The sequence below is a fragment of the Thermobia domestica genome, chromosome 10, assembly GCF_964235325.1.
Source record: "Thermobia domestica chromosome 10, izTheDome1.hap1.1, whole genome shotgun sequence".
NCBI classification, from domain to species: Eukaryota; Metazoa; Arthropoda; class Insecta; order Zygentoma; family Lepismatidae; genus Thermobia; species Thermobia domestica.
The window spans coordinates 54,101,138-54,120,419 of NC_137463.1; the positions used below are offsets into that span (position 1 = coordinate 54,101,138).

The 19,282-nt window shown below is 34.9% G+C and overlaps 1 protein-coding gene across 1 annotated transcript in view; it reads left to right on the top strand.

The window, feature by feature from the left end:
- LOC145662479 (uncharacterized) overlaps nucleotides 1-19,282 on the top strand; it is a 713,631-nt gene that overhangs the window by 370,712 nt on the left and 323,637 nt on the right. Inside the window, exon 2 of the mRNA XM_081728086.1 lies at nucleotides 8,519-8,727. Coding sequence (XP_081584212.1) covers nucleotides 8,519-8,727 — 209 coding nt within the window. The remainder of the gene's footprint in view (nucleotides 1-8,518; nucleotides 8,728-19,282) is intronic.

Below are 19,282 nucleotides of genomic sequence, written 5' to 3' on the forward strand. Positions count from 1 at the left end.
GATTTTTTTTTTGCATCATTCAATTGTGTTGTATCATTCTCTAGTGTTGTATGACTCAATCTTACTTTGCAATCGCTTTTAGCTCCCTGAAAATTATAGTGTTCGTTTCGACAAATATTGGAATAAAATAAAAGTGTCAACTTACTCATATTACTTATTTTGTTGCAAGCAAAAAAAGAAAGAAAGAAAAGGAAAAGCTAAAAGAGAGAAAATAAAAAATTCTGATTTGTTTGTGGAGTGAAAGTAGACAACCCAATTTAAAATTTTAGTTATTTTCTGCCCATAGTTTCTCTGAGAGATTGAAGTAGTCATAGATTACATATTTTCTGATTTATTGTGATTAAAACAAATACAATAAAACTGGTTTTCTCTCCTTCTTTTTGGCCAATGAGTACTACGTTGTTACAAGAGTTTTATTAGTGCTACACTAATCCCTCTATTGTAAGTAGAAGAGGCAAAAATAATCATTTCAATATTGGCACTAATACTTCTAGTGTAAGCGCTACTAGATGAAATCTATCGTTTCAAAATCGACACTAATCCCGCTATTTTGTAGACGAAAATGTTAGAAATATAAAATTTCAATATTAGTCTCTATGCAACAAGCACGGTAAGAGACGGTGAGAAACAATATTGTTGTTATTCCAAGAACATATGCACAGTTATTCCAAGAACAGTGTGTAACCCTCTACTGAAACTGAAATCGGAAATTCTTGTTTCAATATTGTTCCTCCATAGAGCTATAATTTTCAACTCATCAATGTGTATACAGGGTGTTTCAAAACAACGCCGACAACGTTTGGGAGGTAATTCCTGGCACCAAGATAAGGCAAAAATGTATAGACCATCCTGGGTGCACAAATGCTACCTTTCGGAGTTCCATGAGGCTGCCGAAAACATGAAAAAGTGAACTTTAAAGGTCCATAGCTCCAAAACTGTGGGACCTACTGTAGTCGGGTCAAGTATTCACTTAGGAACGAATATGTGCGCTATCTAAAAATACGTATTTCAGAATCCTAAAGTATTCAGATAACAATTTTTATAGAGGGAGTTTGGCTGCGGGCATATAATTTGAAGTTGTCACCAACTATCTCTACAAAAATTGTTGTGGAAGTACAGGAGGGTTGTGAAACTTGGATATTTGGACTAGTTCCTAAATGAAGTCTTGACCCGATTGCGTTAGGTCTAAAAATTTTGGAGCTATGGACTTTTAAATTTCACTTTTTCATGTTTTCAGCAGCCTATAACTCCGAAAGGAAGCATTTGTGCACCCAGGTTCGTCTACACTTTTTGTCTTATCTTTGTGTCAGAAATCACCTCCCAAACGTTGTCGGTGTTGTTTTGAAACACCCTGTATATAACACGTATGAGCGAATTTTTACGGCCATAGCCAAAGATTAGCATTGCCCATGAGAGGAGATAAGACGAGAAATAATGATTTTCTTGTCGTCTCGATTTTTAGGAAGTTTTACGCGTCTCTTTTTTTAAATTGATATAAAAAATATCCCTGATACTCTTCTTGATTTCATCTAGAATTTATCAGAATCCCTTTGGGTCATGAGAAATCCACGAAGGGTCTGATATAGGAAAGTTTAGATCATTTATAATTGGAGTTTATTGTGAAATGACTTGCGTATCTTTAAAGAATGATAAATGTACTTCATTATGTGCGCACGATCACTTTATCAATGTTTAACTTTTATACTACGAAATATATAACAGTGAAACAGTGTTTGAGTTCTAACACTTGGGTGAAATAGTGATGCTGATGATATTCGTGAATTTTCTCGTTTCGACTATGTAGAGAATTAGAAGAATATATGAATATATGATGGAAAACGGGACAGAATTGTGAATACACTTGAAGAAAAAAAGAACGATTATTTAGTGTTTATTGATAACACATGTACCGAATCGAACATCGAGTAGTTGTTAAAGCTGAAGTCATAGCGATTGAAATTTAGAGCCTAATTGAGAAAGCGTTAGTTACAATAGTTAGTAAGTTTGCTTGGGATTAATGTATGTAAATAGTTCTGATTATCTGAACATCTGGGAATACTGCTTTACTATATTGTAGCTATACCAGGTTATAATGATAAGGGTACACTGAGAAAGAAACGTTACCCGGATAGCGGTATATTTTACAAATTTACAGATTCCATATGTTTACTACGGAAATCTATACGTAGCATACGTTATCCATCTGCTGCAGGATCTCTGACACCTTACAGTCTCTTTCTTTCTTATATTACATATACGTTTATGTATGTTACATACGTCAGCTATATATTAAATACGTTCATCTTTACGTAATATCCATAATAAGTCCGTTATCGCCTACATACAGTTCTTTCTTTCATACGGAAGATACGTACAGATTTAACGCTTACATGGAAGATAACGTCCTATTTAAGTTACACATTTGCTGCTGGTTGTTTCCTATAGTTATACGTTAAGTCCCAAACTTACAGGATTTATGGATGTAACCTACGTTTGTACGTACGCCATATAGTTTCTTTCCCTCTGTGTAGCTGCGACAACGGGAACTACCCAATTTAGGCTTATTGGTTAGGGGTGTATAACTAAAATTGAGTCAAATCTGGGAGCTGTGTTATGATTGCATACTATTAGTTGTGTTGCGTTTATGAAGCCTAATACCAACCTAGAAACAGATAGAACCCACATCGAGCACAGTAAAGCTATTTGTCAATAAAGAAGTAGGCTGCAATATTGCTTACAGTCTCGACTTTAAAACTGTATTTCCAATCTTGACTTTCGTCTCGTCTCGTCTTGTAGGAAACACTGACGACTCGTTATGAATATATCAGCAGTGTGAAAACCATCGACTACGTCAGATTTATCATCTCTGAGTGGGTTATTGAGAATTTGAACAGCAGACTGTGTCCTTACAGAGCATCCAGTTGAAAATACCTGCAACCTTGATTATTTTTTTAAAAATATAAATTTAGATACTGTCTCAAGATTTGATTTAAACTGCCAGAAATCGCATCTTGCTACCAATTTACTGTTTTGCTGTACAGTAATCAAGGTTAAAATCGGAAATGGGTTCTTCCAATTCCGGATTGAATATTACTTCTATCAACGTAGTCTATTCTTAATTTTTGATTCTCTACGTCCTGGCTAAAATTGATGGTGATTGATCACGTAGTTTTTGAGATTTTTTATATCTCTGGGACGGACAGACACTCTGACAGATAGTGTAAACTTATAAAAGAATCTTGGAAAATTAAAGCCCTTAAAGAATCAATTATAGTATACAAAGTCAAGCTTATAAATAATGAAACAATAACAGCATGCAATTAAAAATTGAATGAAATCTTTAAGTTGTATGTCCGATGGTTATGCCGGCTAGACTACAGGAGACGATGATTATGACAAATGAAGGAAATGGTGGAATAAAGAAAGTGAGAGGAAATGGGATATCCCCGAGAAAACCCGCGCATGCGGTTTGTTCACCACTAAGCTCACTTGCCGCGAGCTGGGATTGAACCAAGAAAGCCCATGAACCAGATGTGAATGTTGTATGGCTGCATATATTTGTTTTAAACAATATACTGTATATGTAAACTAGTCTTTGACTAGCTGGGGGCTCCGGCCCCATACCCCCACCTTTGCTCGCCAACGGCCTCGTATCTCTTATGTATCAGCCTTTGCATCAACAGTGAATTTCGTGCATTTGCTCTTAATATTTCTTAAATTTGCCCAGCTGGGAGCTTCGCCCGCAGACTCCCACATGTCTCCGGCCTATGGTCCCGCACCTCTCAGGCCTACAATTCTACCGAATTTCAAGTTTCTTTTCCTATTGCAACTATCTAAAAGACAAGTTTTTGTGTCCTAAGAAAACGCTCATTTAAATAACATGGGCATTTCTTCATCCCCCCTTTAGAGCCCTTAAAAACTAAAAATATTTAGTTTTGGGAATTTTCCTGTGTGTTAGTCTTGATACACCATCATGCCGAACGTCATCATTGTAGCCCGAGAGGAAGTGCCTAAACATTTTAGGGTGTAGAAAATGTTCCATATAAATAATATGGGGAAGATTTTTCAGTTCCCATAAAGGTTGGAAATTTTTATTTTTGGTGATTTACTTAGGTAATTGTAATGAAAATATGTAACTATACCAAGTTTCAAGATTTATTCCAATTTTAAGTAGCTACAATATGAGATTATAGGTCCAAAAAGAGGCCCATTTAAATAACAATCTTCCTCTGCTTAGACTCCCTAAACATTAAAAAAAAAAAAAAACATTTTTGGTAATTTTCCTCTGGGTTTGTCTCGGAAAGCTACAATAATACCAAATTTAATTATTGTAGCCCTACAGGAAGTGACCAACAATTTTGGGATGTAGAAGATGTCTTATCTAGCAGCCTTAATATTGGACTAAGGAAGAAATTAGTCAAGTGCTATATATGAAGCATTGAATTTTATGATGCAGAGACTTGGACATTACTGAAGTTAGAGAAGAAATATTAAGAAAGCTTCTAAATATGATGTTGGAGGAAGATGGAGAAGATAAAATGGACAGAAAGAGTAACAAACGAAGACGTTTTAACACGGATAGGAGAGAAGAGGACGCATCCAGCCACCATCCTTCGTAGAAAAGCCAATTGGATTGGACACATCTTGCGAAGAAATTGTCTTCTTCATACTACCATAGAAGAAAAGATGGAAGGGAAAGGAGGAATGAGAAGAAGTAGAACGCACGTGATCGATGATTTGAAAAATAGAAGAAAATGTTGGGAGTCAAAAAGGGGAAGCTGAAAATCGAGAAACATGGAAGAAACATTTCCAGGTCCAAACTGAAAATTAAGAAAAGAAATAAGAAAAACCTCACTAGTCCCAGAACATGCCAAAAGGTAATTTTCTTGTGGGTTAGTCCCGGAAAGCAACAATCATGCCAAATTTCAACTTTCCATGACAACCGGAAGTAGCCTTTTATTTTATGTCAGTTCATGTAATTTTATATATAGTTAGGATAGGATAAGATATAGAAAACAGGATGAAATAAAATGTAGTACATTTTTCAACACATTTATTCAATGAGCGTAGTAACATACATTATTTCACTATATAAAAAAAAGTGTAATATGAACACTTGTAGTTGTCTATTGAAGCGGGCTTGTATGAGTTTATTGTCAACAGTGGATGATACTCTTTGCATTTAAAAAATGTTGTTTGGGAGGGAGTTGAAAAATATTACAGGGAAAGAGGTTTTAAAAAATTCATCCACACCATCTGAGCCCCACGTACAAAAAAAAAATCATTCTACAAAAGCGAACAAGCGAGAAAAATAGAGGCGGATAAAGAGAGAGAGAGAAGACAAATCCTCAACCGAGAGAGGACATATATACATAATTTTAATCAGTGTTACTATTTTTTTTACCCATGAGATGTTTACTCCAAATCAACTGACCAATTAGAAAAGAAATAATTGACTCACACAATCTCAACCAATTAACAGAGCGTCAAACAAGTAATCTAATCGAAACTAACAAAAACGTGCATTGAAAAACAGAACATGGCAATACTTTTTTTTTTTTTTTTTTTTTTTTTAGTTTTTCCCTTTACAAATGTGTTGTTAACCATGGTTGGATTGCAAAATGTTTGCCTTTGTGCTCTGAGCACTCACAACAGTGTTGAGAAGGTCTATTCTTTTATTGTGTCATAATAATGATCATCATATGTTTGTGTGGAAAACAAATTACTAGTATATTCTGGGGGAAGAGAGTTAAACTGAGTGTCCTTAACTCTTTGATGTTAAATTTGCAGCTAAGTATCCAATATTTTGTTTTTTTTTTTTAAAAAAAACTTCATTCTAAAATTTGATTCCGGAATTGTCTTTATCATTAAACTGTTTATTGGTCACTTTCAAAGAATCAATTTTAGAGTTGGATATTTCCGAATTCTGGGTATTTGATAATGATAGGTGCAATAATGAACTCTTAAATCGTAAATGAGAACCATTATTTTGCACTAATGGACTTGTTATTTGAAACTAATCTTAACGTTATTGTGTTTGTAAATTAAAAAAAAAATATACTCGCTATGTTATATACTATTGCTTTGTTACGGCTATAATTATAGTTACACACACTTTAGTTGCGTATCTTGATGCTGTTTTATGTCTTTCTTTCTATTTTTTAACCTTCAACAGCCAACTGGAAAATATACAAATAAAAAAAATGATAGCATACGTATAACACAATTTGATACTAAATATTAAAGTTACAAAAAAGTAATTGTCTTCAACTAACGTAAGGAGAACTTAAATAGATTTGAAGAATGCAGTAAAATGAAAGAATTAAAATTCCGTTTTATTTTAGATAACAAATAATAATAGCAATAATTCTCCATGTAAATCAATGGACTACAAAAAACTAACACAGCACAGAGCTCTTCGCAGCCAAATAGCTTATGCATGGGCTTTCTGTGCGCATTGTTTCGGGTTCAAATTACGGTGAGATTATTTGCCTCGAGTAAACACCCTAAATACTGTTTAGATCCCACCTTAACCAGTAGAGACCATATCAAGCAGCTCCTGCGTTCAAAGATGAGATTGAATTTCTATCAATGAATCAAAAGAACTTCGTAAGACGAAAAAACTCCTAAAATTATTCAGGCAATCAAATTATATTCACCTTACGAAGTTGTTTTATCCCACCACGGTAAGGAGTGCAAAAACAAGCAATTTTTGTAATCAAGTATATGGGAAGTCGTTACTCTTGGACGAATATTTTTAGGTAACTTATGTTCATGAAAAGGGGCCGATTCCAATGTATAATATACACTAATTCAGTGTTTCTTCCAGACGTGTTTTTTGGGGGCACTGCCTCCCCGGAGCTCTGAGAGTGCTCCCCCCGGAGGAGACCAAAATAATACATCTATAATATAATAATAAATAGAATAGTACCAGCAGTGTCCCCCGGAATACGAAGTATGCCCCCCCTGGAACATAGTTTCTGAAAGAAACTTTGCTAATGTTCTCTGCAAATAGTAGTTGCAAACCAGAATGACGATTGTTCTCGATTGCGCTTACGAGAACGACTTGACCAGAAAGAAAACATAATTGCTCTTTATACAAACAAGAGATCATTAACTGACCACTTTTCCTAGCAACTTTCAGTTCATGCCAGGAATCTGCCCACTACGTATGATGTGTTAATATTAACTAGAAATAAATGCTGCTGATTTTGAAAGCAATAAAAGGTGGTCTGAATTCAATGTTTTCAGTTATCAATATGATTTAGTGCTTGATCCCATTAGAAATAGTTTTACGTATTCAGCGCACAACGATTTAAAGTATGTACACGATTGGCTCCATTAAATCTGACTCGGTTCAGAGCTCGGGCTCGCCCTTTTGAATTTCTTGAAAAACTCCATATTGTAATAACCTGCATAATTGTATTTACAAATACCTAACATATGCTTCTATTTACAAACATCAATTATGTGTGGTTTTTATGGCTGCAGGCGACAGGGACAGCAGCGATAATACTGGTCATATGACAACGTTGGAACAACAGCGTCATAACCTCACCTAGAGCACCTAACCAAAGTAATTCAACGAGAGGCGGTTGCGGTCTGCGGCTGGTCATCAATCCTCTACTTTACTCTGGACCTCTAGCAGATACCAAACCCAAAGCGTCTAGTTTGCTTCAAACTCTAGGCTTCTTCCCTGCCCTCTTAGCTTGCTCGGAGCTCTGGTGGACAGCCTAACCTCGGTCATCTAGCTTGCATCGGAGCTCTATGACTCTTAACCCCTTCACTGCTGGCACGGAGCATTGGGAATCCTAAAATCCACTTCACCTAGCTTGCTTCGGGGTTCTGTGCAGATCCTGCCCTAGTCTACTCGGGACTTGGGTCACCTCTCTTAACCCCGTTATAGTAATATTTCGTTATATAATGTTTATAGTGGATTTTGTATTAAAAACCAGGGGTGGGAAAATAATTAAGGACTACTTATGATCTACCTACACCTGCACAAGCAGAAAACTACAAAGAAATCTTTAGAAAAAAAAATAATCCTAGCATGGACTGACGTCACTTGTGAACAAGGAAATTGATTCGCATCTTTGCCGCAGATACAGATGATTCAAACGAATAATACTTGGAATCCGTTGTAAAAGCTCTGTGTCATTGGTAACCAGGGGTGCCATTTAGGGAGAGGAATGACCTCCTCCCCCAGTTTGTTTCAACAGTATAGTAATATAATTATGAAATATAATAATCTCGAACGGTCCGAAATAAAACCTCAAGCTCCTGCTGATAACGCTAAGAAAAGCGCCAGATAACAATGGACAAAATAATAAATAACAAGTGGATAGTTCCACAAATATGAGGTTTAGTATTCTCTTTGTTCATAGTAGGTAAATCAATACCTTAAATATATATATATAAAAAGCCTATACTGTATTTGTCCTGAATTTAAATTACTAAATCATTTTTCAAGTTTAGAATAAGACAATAATTAAGAGCAATATTTTGTTTTGTTTTTCAGATGTTCAGTGTTTGAAGAACGTGAAGATCCACCTGCCAGCTGCCGTTGAATCGGGACAGTCTGCGACATTATTCTGTTTATACGATTTGGAAGGTGCTCCATTATACTCAGTGAAGTGGTACAAAGGAAATCGAGAATTCTATAGATTTGTTGCCAAAGAAATACCAAAAACGAAAGTATTTCCGTTCCCTGGTGGAATTTTTGTTAATGTAAGTATTTAATTTGTTATTTGTAGTTACTTTGTTTACTATTTCAGTGTATTACCTGTAAAAATAAATAAATAAATAAAAAAGAATCGACTTTGTTGCACCATCACGATAAAATGAGCCGAACCGTTTAAAATGAATTTTCAAATATTGTCCTGGAGCCAGGTTTTGTTGTCATATCTTTGTTTAAAATGAGTATCCTAATGAAGAGGAAAGAGTTCTTTATTCCTCTCGCAAAAAATAAGCACATCTAATAAATTGCTTAAATTAGAGAGATGAAATTTGGCATAAAAATTTCTAATCAAAATCCAGTGGTCATTTGCAGGTATGCACCTAGATATGTTCAAAGAGTATAGAACCTTATTTTTTCCTGTTTAAACCAATGAAGGGAGGCTTTCTTCGATGTGGATGTAGAGGAAACACTCATGTGCAGTCGTGATTTTTCCCCCTTCCGCAGACAGCTTCAGTGGCTGGCAGTCGGCCAATGAATGAAGACGTGTCGTGAACAGTCGTCGGATTTCAGTTCTTTTGTAAAATGACAGACAAAACTTGAGCAGCGATCTTGCATCAAATTTAGCCAAAAAAAAACTTTGCGATACTTAAGCGTAAACTATTCAATTGGATTTTTACATTCAATTTTGAACGAGAATTCGGGCATGAGGAGAGTGTCCGCGAAATTTGATTAATGCATTTATCGCCAAACACAACATTCGTGTGCAACGTCAGGCTAAATACTCATCCGACATGGTTCCGTGTTTCTTTTGGTAATTTCAAGAGCTAAAAATGCCACTAAAAAAGTACCCGATTAGAGTCAAGAGAAGACATCATGAGGAATGCGACGGCACAATTGTTCATCATTCCAAAAACTGCGTCCCAGAAGTGTTTCCAACAATGGGAGAAGTGTGTGCATTAGATTACTTCAAGGAAATTAATTGTTTCGGATTTCCAAATCAATAAATTAATTCTTGCCAACGAAAGGTTCGATACTTTTCGAACAAACCTCGAATTTTCATTAGACAGGATCCTCCAAAATTTGGAAGGAGGGAGATCCAATACTACGAGACATTACATCTATGTAAATTAGTATTGAACGGGTGTTATTCTACAAAATGACGAGTAATTGTTAGGTATTGCTACCAATCTTCTTAGAAATCGTGATTGAACTTGATTGTTTTTGTAAGAAAGAAAAAAACCAAAGGTGAACAGATGAGTTATTTACGTTAAATCAATCATTTCTCTGCTAAAGAAGTATAATTCTATAAGGAAAGTGTACAAATGTAGACTATATCGAAAAAAGAAATGAAATGGAAGTTTTGAGTCTTACGTCCCACAGTTATGTCGGCTAGGCTAAAGGAGACAATAATGATGAGGAATGAATGAAATGGTGGGATGAAGAAAGTGCGAGGTAACAGGAGAACCCCGAGGAAACTCACTCACACGGTGTTTGTCCACTACAAAGTTCACTTTGCGGGAGATGGGTTTGAACCTGGGACCCCATGCACCAGAGGTGAATGCTCTACCACTGAGCCACCGCGGCCCCAAAATGTATATCTAATAAAGAATATTAGTGAGGGGGCGAATTTGTACAGTTGACCTTAGCGTGGGTGTATTCCTGGTCTCATGTCTCAGCGTTGTCGAAAAATCTGCTTTCAAGGGAACAATTTATATATATATAATTTTCGAAGAATAAGATGCCCAATGTGAGAAAAATGGTTCAACTGTTTGAAATGAGTTTTTGAACTTAGTTAACTCTTGCTTGTGGCCGTACAATACTTTTTTTGTTTTTGTTTTGTTTTGATCGAAATACGTAAACGGGGTTGAAATTATTGGCCAAGAATAAAGATATCACGAACTTCTAAAGTTATAATATGAAACAAATTCATATTAAAAGTCAGTGGACACGTAGATACTGTGAACATATTTTTCTGCCTCCGTCAAAGTGTTCTAGAAAATTCTGTTTTTAAGGGGGAAAATGGAAAATTGAAATAATATTTTATTTACCGATTTAATACTTGTAAATGACTAGTGTGAGGAAATCAGTAAATAATTTGCAATGAAAAGATTTCAAATTTAAATTTCAAATATTTTATATTTTTTTTCCTTGACAAGAACCGGCATTTCACTTATATATTCGTATATCTAGATGTTTGAAAATAAACTTAGAATTTGTGCTGGGTTGTCATGCCGCTTTTTGATTGAAACTAATTCAAGCATTGCAAAACACATATAAAAGCTGAAAATTATATTGAATTTGTATGTAAACTTGAGATTAAAATAAACATTTTTTATATAGTTAACTGGCTTAACGAAAATTTAGATACCATACCACAATTATTTTCCTTCCTCTTGAAGTACTGGTTACTATGTTTCAAAATAAAAATCGAATGGGAAACGCAATTTTTAGAGAAGTTTCATACGGTATTAATAATTATTCATTTGAACAGAAATACTTGTGTCGTTTTCATTTTGTTGAAGTGAAAGAAGGAAAACTACATTTTGAAATTTAATCACTATACCATTTTATATTAAATTAAACATATATTATTGAATAATAAACATTTTTTGCAAAATACATATTTTGTTTGAGACTTTTATTGAAGTCACTTCAATCACAACAATCATTAATCAGTTATATCGTCATCATCTTAGGAAATCTATTTTACACGTATAAGTAGTTACAAATTTCACTGGTTACAATAAAAGAGCAAGATTTTTTTATGATATTCCCCTGGAATATTCCTGAACTGTGAAGAAATATATTATGTTGGGATGTGTTGCCAAATTTTGTCTAACCAATTATCTGACATGTTTATGACAGACAAGTTTAAGATTTAGCTATGTCCGCCATTTTAGGCGAAAAGGATCCTCATTTGGCCTAATCTTCCTTAGGCCTAAAATGATGGACAGTAAAAAAAATCGTGGAAATTTAACTAGAGGGAAATTGCAAGAGAAAATTCCCTAGTATATAATGAATTAAGAACTGCATATAATAGTAATTAACTATTACACATAATAGTACACATACCCAATTTTACACATTTTAATTTAACAGTAATTATCAGTAATTACTACTGATAGTTTTTTTTAAATAACAGTTTATACAATGACAACATGTAACAAATTTTTACACAGATCCTAAGAATAGTAATTAAGATTTAAGCGTAAATACAAGGATCATTTACACAAAAGTTAAGAGACAGTTGCTAGATACTGCATGATAGACACGCCTCAAAAATGTGAACAAATGCTTATTTGTGATTGGCCAAAATTGGAAAATGTAAAGAAATTCTTATCTGTGATTCGTCGAATGCCTGTCCACAATATTTAAAGGAAATGTTTATAAATATTTATATTTTTTGTTTTCTTTTGTACAATTTTATTTCCCTAACAGTTTTGAATAACTATTTCCTAATGGTTACTCAGAATTGAAATATAGATTTTTCGTTCTTCGTTAGTAACATATTGAGATATTTGGATTGTGGAATTATGCAAAGACCAATTTGTGAGCGGAACGATTTGTCACAAATCACTCATTTCGATCACAGTTGTCTATTGTTATAAGTAAATTTACAGATATTTTGACAGATCTAGCTCGAAATGTTTACAAATTTTATATTAATTAAAATGATATAAAATGACAACAGGAGCCCTTATGCATTAACAGTTTAAAAATAAGCGTTGAAACTAGAATGAAACCCTATGAAACATTAGCAAACCCTACGATGAAATAACTTCTGCATCCACATTAGAATGAAACAAACATAAATGTAAAATCCAAATATTTGTATTTATACTCACAAAAAGTATTTTTTCTTTAAGATATCGAATAGCAGTACCATTTGACAATATCAGATATTTGGAAACAAACTACAAACTAAAAGTTATTTTTAAAAACGTTCGCCTTTAAACAAAATTAATAATATGGAGTAAACTACATGTAACTTGTTATTTTTTTCTCTCATCCCAATATAGCCACTGTGAGAGCATTAAGTTTAAATGAAAAGTATATCTCATGTTAATGTTCTCACAGTCAGAATAAAAATGAAAAATAACTGTAACACAACGGTCTAAACATTTTTCAAAAACAAATACTCGTATTACAAATTAGTTATGAGAAATAAAATATTTATCAATTCTTCACATAGTAGGGAATATTCTTTCGAAATTTCCCTCCAGTTTTGTTTCAGCGATTCTTTCATAATTCGCCATTTTAGAAGTAACGAGGATTAGGCCAAACCGAGAATCCTTATTTCGCCTAAAATGATGGACACAAATCTTATCATTTATCTGTCATAAAAGTATCAGATAATTGGTTAGACGAAACGAGAGTTAGGGCAAACGATGCTAGATAATGTTGGGAATTGAGACTTTATACCTACTATATGTTTGTTTCATAAAATTAAATTTTGGTACGTTTCGACAACATGCTTTTTAAGTGCATCTGTAAAATGGATAGAAAGAATAACATATATCGAAACCCAACTCAAAATTGTCTACCCTTTAAAACACTTGCAATATACTAAGTGATAAAAACTGGTATTTTCTCCCCAGTTTTCTCCCCGTTTATACTTCTATAACTGAGGTCATACAAAAACAATTGTTCCACTGTCTTAAATAGGTGTATAACTAAACTACTGCACTAAACAACGCCTGGTTATCAGTTCCACAGAAGTTTTATGATTAACTACAAGTCCTGGAACGCCATATCTTATGTCTTGCTTACTCCTTACGTCCGTGGAGACACCAACACAAGAGGACTACCGTCGCACATTTATACCACCATTCTTACCACATCTGTACAGTCTTCGATCTCATTACATACAACGCCGTATAGCAGACGCTCGGTTGATCTTCCATGAACTCTTAGACCAAACTCCATCTCTAACACTTTACGCATATTAACCATAAGATCACCTGCTTGCTATCCAGAACATGGTTAGTCTACCGCTCACTATAACCCCCGTCGTCGTATATATTGTCATCATTCATTCATCCATTGCACATAATTTCATCAATGAACGCCTTTGTTCTCTAACTAACAGTGTTTCAAGTGTTTAAATCCGCTCTGAGTACCCCTGAGTAGAAGATTAAAACCCTCGTCGCAACTAACATCATATTTCGTTGCGTTCTGTTGTCGTACTTCAGTTCATCATTTAAATTGCATACCATGCTTAGGTCATCTTCTCCTGTATGATAAATATACCAATAAATAAATAAATTAATCATGATACCTATACCCCAATGATACTACCAATAAATGAATGCTCATGGCCCCAGAGAAGGCGTTACCTTCTACGGTTCGCATATCTTCGGATGGGAATGAAATTTCACATTAAAGAAAACAACGAAACGAATTTTAAGTAAAAGAAATTTCAGTATTTTTTTGTCAATATTTAAGACGAGATTGTGACTTTAAAGACTAGAATTGGTCTCTTTTCGGTATCATGTTTAACCACAAGTGTCTGTCTCGATATTGATACATTAAGTCTAGATCTCGCCTCGACTTATAAACATTCATCTCGATCTGGTCTTGAAATTTTGAGACGAGACCGTGACTAGCTAGTGTTATTCACGAACCACACCATAACGTATTGCTTACGTCACACAGTGGCCAATTTCGCGATTCTAGAGGGACAAAAGTGGCAGAACAATATGTCACGAATACTTATACTTACAATGGTTTATTCAGTAATGTTCAGAGTTGTTTTAATCAGGAAATCCATCGTATAATACCTGGAAGAGAAATATAATGTACAAATTATAATGTCTATTGTGAAAAACTATACTAGTAAATCCACAGGATTAAGAAAAAATACGAAAATTTTCAAAAACCGTAACATGCAGTCAATTCGCTTCAAAATTACTTGAACTGTCACTGTCATCATCATTATCATTATCTGAGTCACTATTCTTGTCATACGTACGAGTGCCTGCTGGTACCATAGAGAGACATGCCAAAAGAGAACGAACCTCAACTGGAATACATTTGAAAGGGTTTCGAATTTTTGGTCTGTGGTTATTAATGACAGGATCAGAAGAAACAAAAACATATTAATAACACCTTCCATTGTAGCTTTTCTAGAATATTTTTTACTGTTACACTCTCTATATTTCTTGATTTCTTTATATCTAGACAATTGTGCCTCTTCCGATAACTGCCCAATGAGAAGAAGCGTGTGTTTCAGAGTATCATACCCATGTGCTAATAGTTTTTGGACACTTACTGGCAGTGGCGTATTTACGATTTTGTTTCGGGAGGGGCTTTGCTAACTTTCGGGGGGCCTTTGCCTGGAAATGTGAAAATTCTGCAAGATATTTCATTTACTTTACTATACTAAGTAAGATTTCAGGTGGGGGATTAAGCCCGGAAACCACCCCCTAAATACGCCACTGCTTACTGGCATAAAATACCATGAATATAATTCTAAATATCTGTCCAATGTTTGAGAAGCATATGACTTGAACTCGTCAGCATTGATTTTATATCCACATGAAATTCTTGCAATAGTACAGAAAACTGTTTGATAAGCCGTTTATCAAGTCCGGTAATAGAGCTTCACAGTGAAGGATTTCAAAAAACCGTCTAGCTGTATTTCCATCGTTCGTTGTCCCAAAACATTGTTTCACAACATCCACGAGGAGTCCCATCTGTGTGCGAAATCGTTCTTGAATTTCTGCTTTCCGCTTGTTCGCCTTCTCTTTGTCTTTCCCGCGAAGTTGATACATTTTGGTATCTAAGCAGTACGCTATTTTCAACAGGCACTCAAAGCAGCTAATCCTAGTGTGAAGTGATGATAAACCAAATTTGAAACTATCAGGGTTGTTTTTGACACAAACCTTGAGGGATTGTTCATTTCCTTTGGAGAACTTCCACAAATATAACACTCTTGACATTCATAAGGGAATTACAAATTTTACCATTTACCATCGTAAGTAGCGATTTTGACCTCACAGAAAACGCTATCCTATCAACAAGTACTTGAACTGGAGATAATACCGTTATCTGCTATTCAATATATGCTGTCTCAACCTTCATTGATTCTTCAGACTTAGGCTTTAGTAAGCCATCACTTAGTATTAGATGTTATTTTACCATAGGATTTCTTTGTCATTATCTTCAGTCAAGGTAGATAACTGCAGGGGTACAAGTGATATGACGAACGTGGAACTGTCAGTTTGGGTGACCTTTTCTCCTTGAGCTGGATCTTCTATAAATTTTTGTTAATACTGAATGAATCCGGAACTCCCGTGGCACTCCGACTTAAAGATAATTTCCGTTATATTTAACTTGTGCTTAGCTTGCGTAAGTACGCTCTCTTGCACTTTACAAAGTCTCTGTGTTGTGTGATCGACTAATGACTGCAAATTAACTTTTGCGGAAATTTCAGTAATTACAACGTTGTCAGGGTAACATTCCCTTTCTGCTTCTATGAGAAATGGATTTGAAGGAAAAAAAAAACCTTGCACCGACACTTTTCAGATACTGTTGCACGGCAATGTATGATCTTTTACCTGTCTTTCCGTCGAGAAACGTTGCTAGAGCTTCCTTTTTAGTTATTTTCTCGTAGTGTAGATGGTGGGGCGTGAAATGCCTTCTTAATATGCGTTGCACGTTTTGGAGATGTATATACCATTTCTTGTATTAGTGTTGCAGCATCAAGCTGTCCATCGGATTGTAAGTTAGTTTACGCAGCATACATTAGTTCATCCTTGGTCGATTCACTCCCTAAGGTTTGAATACGCAGTCTTTTGTTTTCGTCACTGACTTTCTCAAAGGATTTTTGAGGACGTCCAGTTATTTCGGAGGTTGAGGATTGATTTACAGTAGTTTCTAGATACGATTGCAATTCTGGAAATTCAATAGCTTTTTCCTGTCACTCAGCGTAGTTAGTCTTTCAGAAACTGTCTCCTTGTTCGATGACTCTTTGCCCATCTTTGCGAGTGGTTATGGGAAAAATCTGCTACTTTTACCATCATAGCAGCTTCTGATGTTTGATGTTGCAACAGCTTCTAGGTTGAAATGCCTCAAGGTATGTGAAAACAACTCCCTGTTCTATGCATCTGTTGCCGGTGTTTGCAATCATGTCTCAAACAGGCTTCTACGAGGAATGGCACACTGTAATGGAAATAAAAACATAAATTGATAAGCGGCAAGTTGCGACAAGGAAACGTCTTTGCATTACGTACACTGATGTATATTTAATGTAAGAAATGTAAAATGAACATGGCAATCCGTGGCAATCAAACTGTAGGCTTATGGAAAGTTGGAATTACATAAAATTTTAGGGTTCCACTTAGAGGGATTTTCATTCAATAATTTTCAACAACCATGTTAAACAAAATGCTCTGCTCTGTTAAGCAAACTGCAGCACACATATGCAGATTCATTGCGTGCTAAGAGCTCATGTTCCATCTGTGAAACTTTCTGAAATGTTGCACTTTTTCTTCAGAGTCAACTACACTACCGACCTATGGCTTATCTAGGTAATAACTTTTATCTCACGTTCACCTGTCAATTAACATCTTTTACGCGGCGTTATGGATGCTTAATTTTATGGATTCAGTAGTTTGATTAATTGACTTGATAATTCCACTTACCTCATTGTATTCTACATACACGTGAAAATTGTGCTTTGTCCACTCTGCGTCATTCAGCTACTACTATTTTACGCAATTCAGAACTGAACAGCGCCAATCAGTTACTGATACTCTAGTCAATTGAAATCTGGATAACGTCAATCAGCTACTCCTACTCTAGTCAATTGAGAATTAAATAACTGCTAGTGTCAAGCGACTTATAAAGTTCACCAAATATATATATAGCTTCTTAATTATTCTCTCTTATTTTGATCATAAAATGTGTAACTAAACAAGACTTGTTTACGATTGTTCCTGCATTAGCGCATTTTTTGAATCTATTAATTTGTGGTACAGCGTATGTTTCCAGTTTGTGTACAAAAAATGTGATGAAATATACAACTATACATATACATGCACGCTTTTTAACATTACGCTTTAAGTTTATTGAACCATTTGATTATAGGCATTGCGGTCGTGAAAGAATGGATGTGGGTAACAGCTACTACTATTCTAGTCAAGTGAGAGCTAAATAAGTGCTAGTGTCAAGCGACTTATAAAGCATACCCTGCACATATGCACACACACACACACACACACACAGCTTTGTAATCATTCTCTCTTATTTTAATCATAAAATGTGTAACTAAACAATGATTGTTTACGTTTGTTTCTGCATTAGCGCATTTTTGAATTCATTAATTTGTGATACAGCATATGTTTCCAGTTTGTGTACAAAAATGTGATGAAATATACAACTATATATACACACGCTCGCTTTTTAATATTACGCTTTATGTTTATTGAACCATTTGATTATAGGCATTGCGGTCCTGAAAGTTCAGTGACGTAAGCTTAAAAAACACAATATTGATTACATCTGCATCCTTTCGCTCTTCTTCTTTTTCTTTTTTTCCTGAATGGGACGAGGGCTGGGGACAACAGCAAATATGTATTGATTAGCTTAATTCATGGTTGGGTTTTTGGCTTGTGTGACAGTAACGAAATATCTCTATTTTACGCCCCTCTACCCTCAATAGTGGTAGTAGCTTTGTTTTATTTTGTCGTAGAGGAGGGAAGGCGAGAGAGAAAAATGGTGCATATCTAATCATCATTATGAAAACAAAGGGAATGGTTGTGATAGTTAGTGAGACGGATGTTTGGTGAATACATATATATTTTCCTACTTTATTCGCATAGTAGAAAAAATCTTTATAAACATTAAAAAAAAATGTTATGCGGTGAAACCGAAACAAAATCATTAGAGATCATTAAGTTGGTATCCGATGTTTGTTGAAAACCTTATTTGAAATGGAAATAGATTTTAATTTTATTCTGTTATTCTCTCCGCTTTTGTTGTATTCTTTTTTCATTATTATTTATTCCCTGTACTCTGTATTAGCATATAGTTCTGTACCTTATTATGCTGTTCTGACTTCACTGTATTTGTTTTATGAACGGGTGTTTATGAATAACGATGATTCTTTTTTTTTTTTAATACATCGCCTTTTTTTCACATTGCAAACAGATACACTGTCTGATATGATTTCAAGTTTGATATATGCTACTTGTCTTTATTACTGTATTAATATGCATGGGCGGAAATAGTCGAACAGAGTTCGGAAGCAGAAAGAAGGGAGAAAGTTGCAGAATTTAAATACAATTAAGGTAGTTTTTATTTGTTTTTTTTTTTTTTTTTTGGATTTTACACGAGACGAGACACATTTTTCGTGCAAAGATACGAGACGTGATAGGGCTGGATTTTCTCCGAGACGAGACAATATGAGACTTTTTTTTTTTGAAATGATACGGGATGTGATAGAGCTGGCTTTTCTCTGAGACGAGGCATACTTTTGGTACAAAAATACGGAACGTGTAGAGCTGGAATTTTCCTCAGACGAAACAAGATGAGACATATGTTTCGTGCAAAGATACGAGACGTGATAAAGCTGGCTTTTCTCCGAGACGAGACAAGATAAGA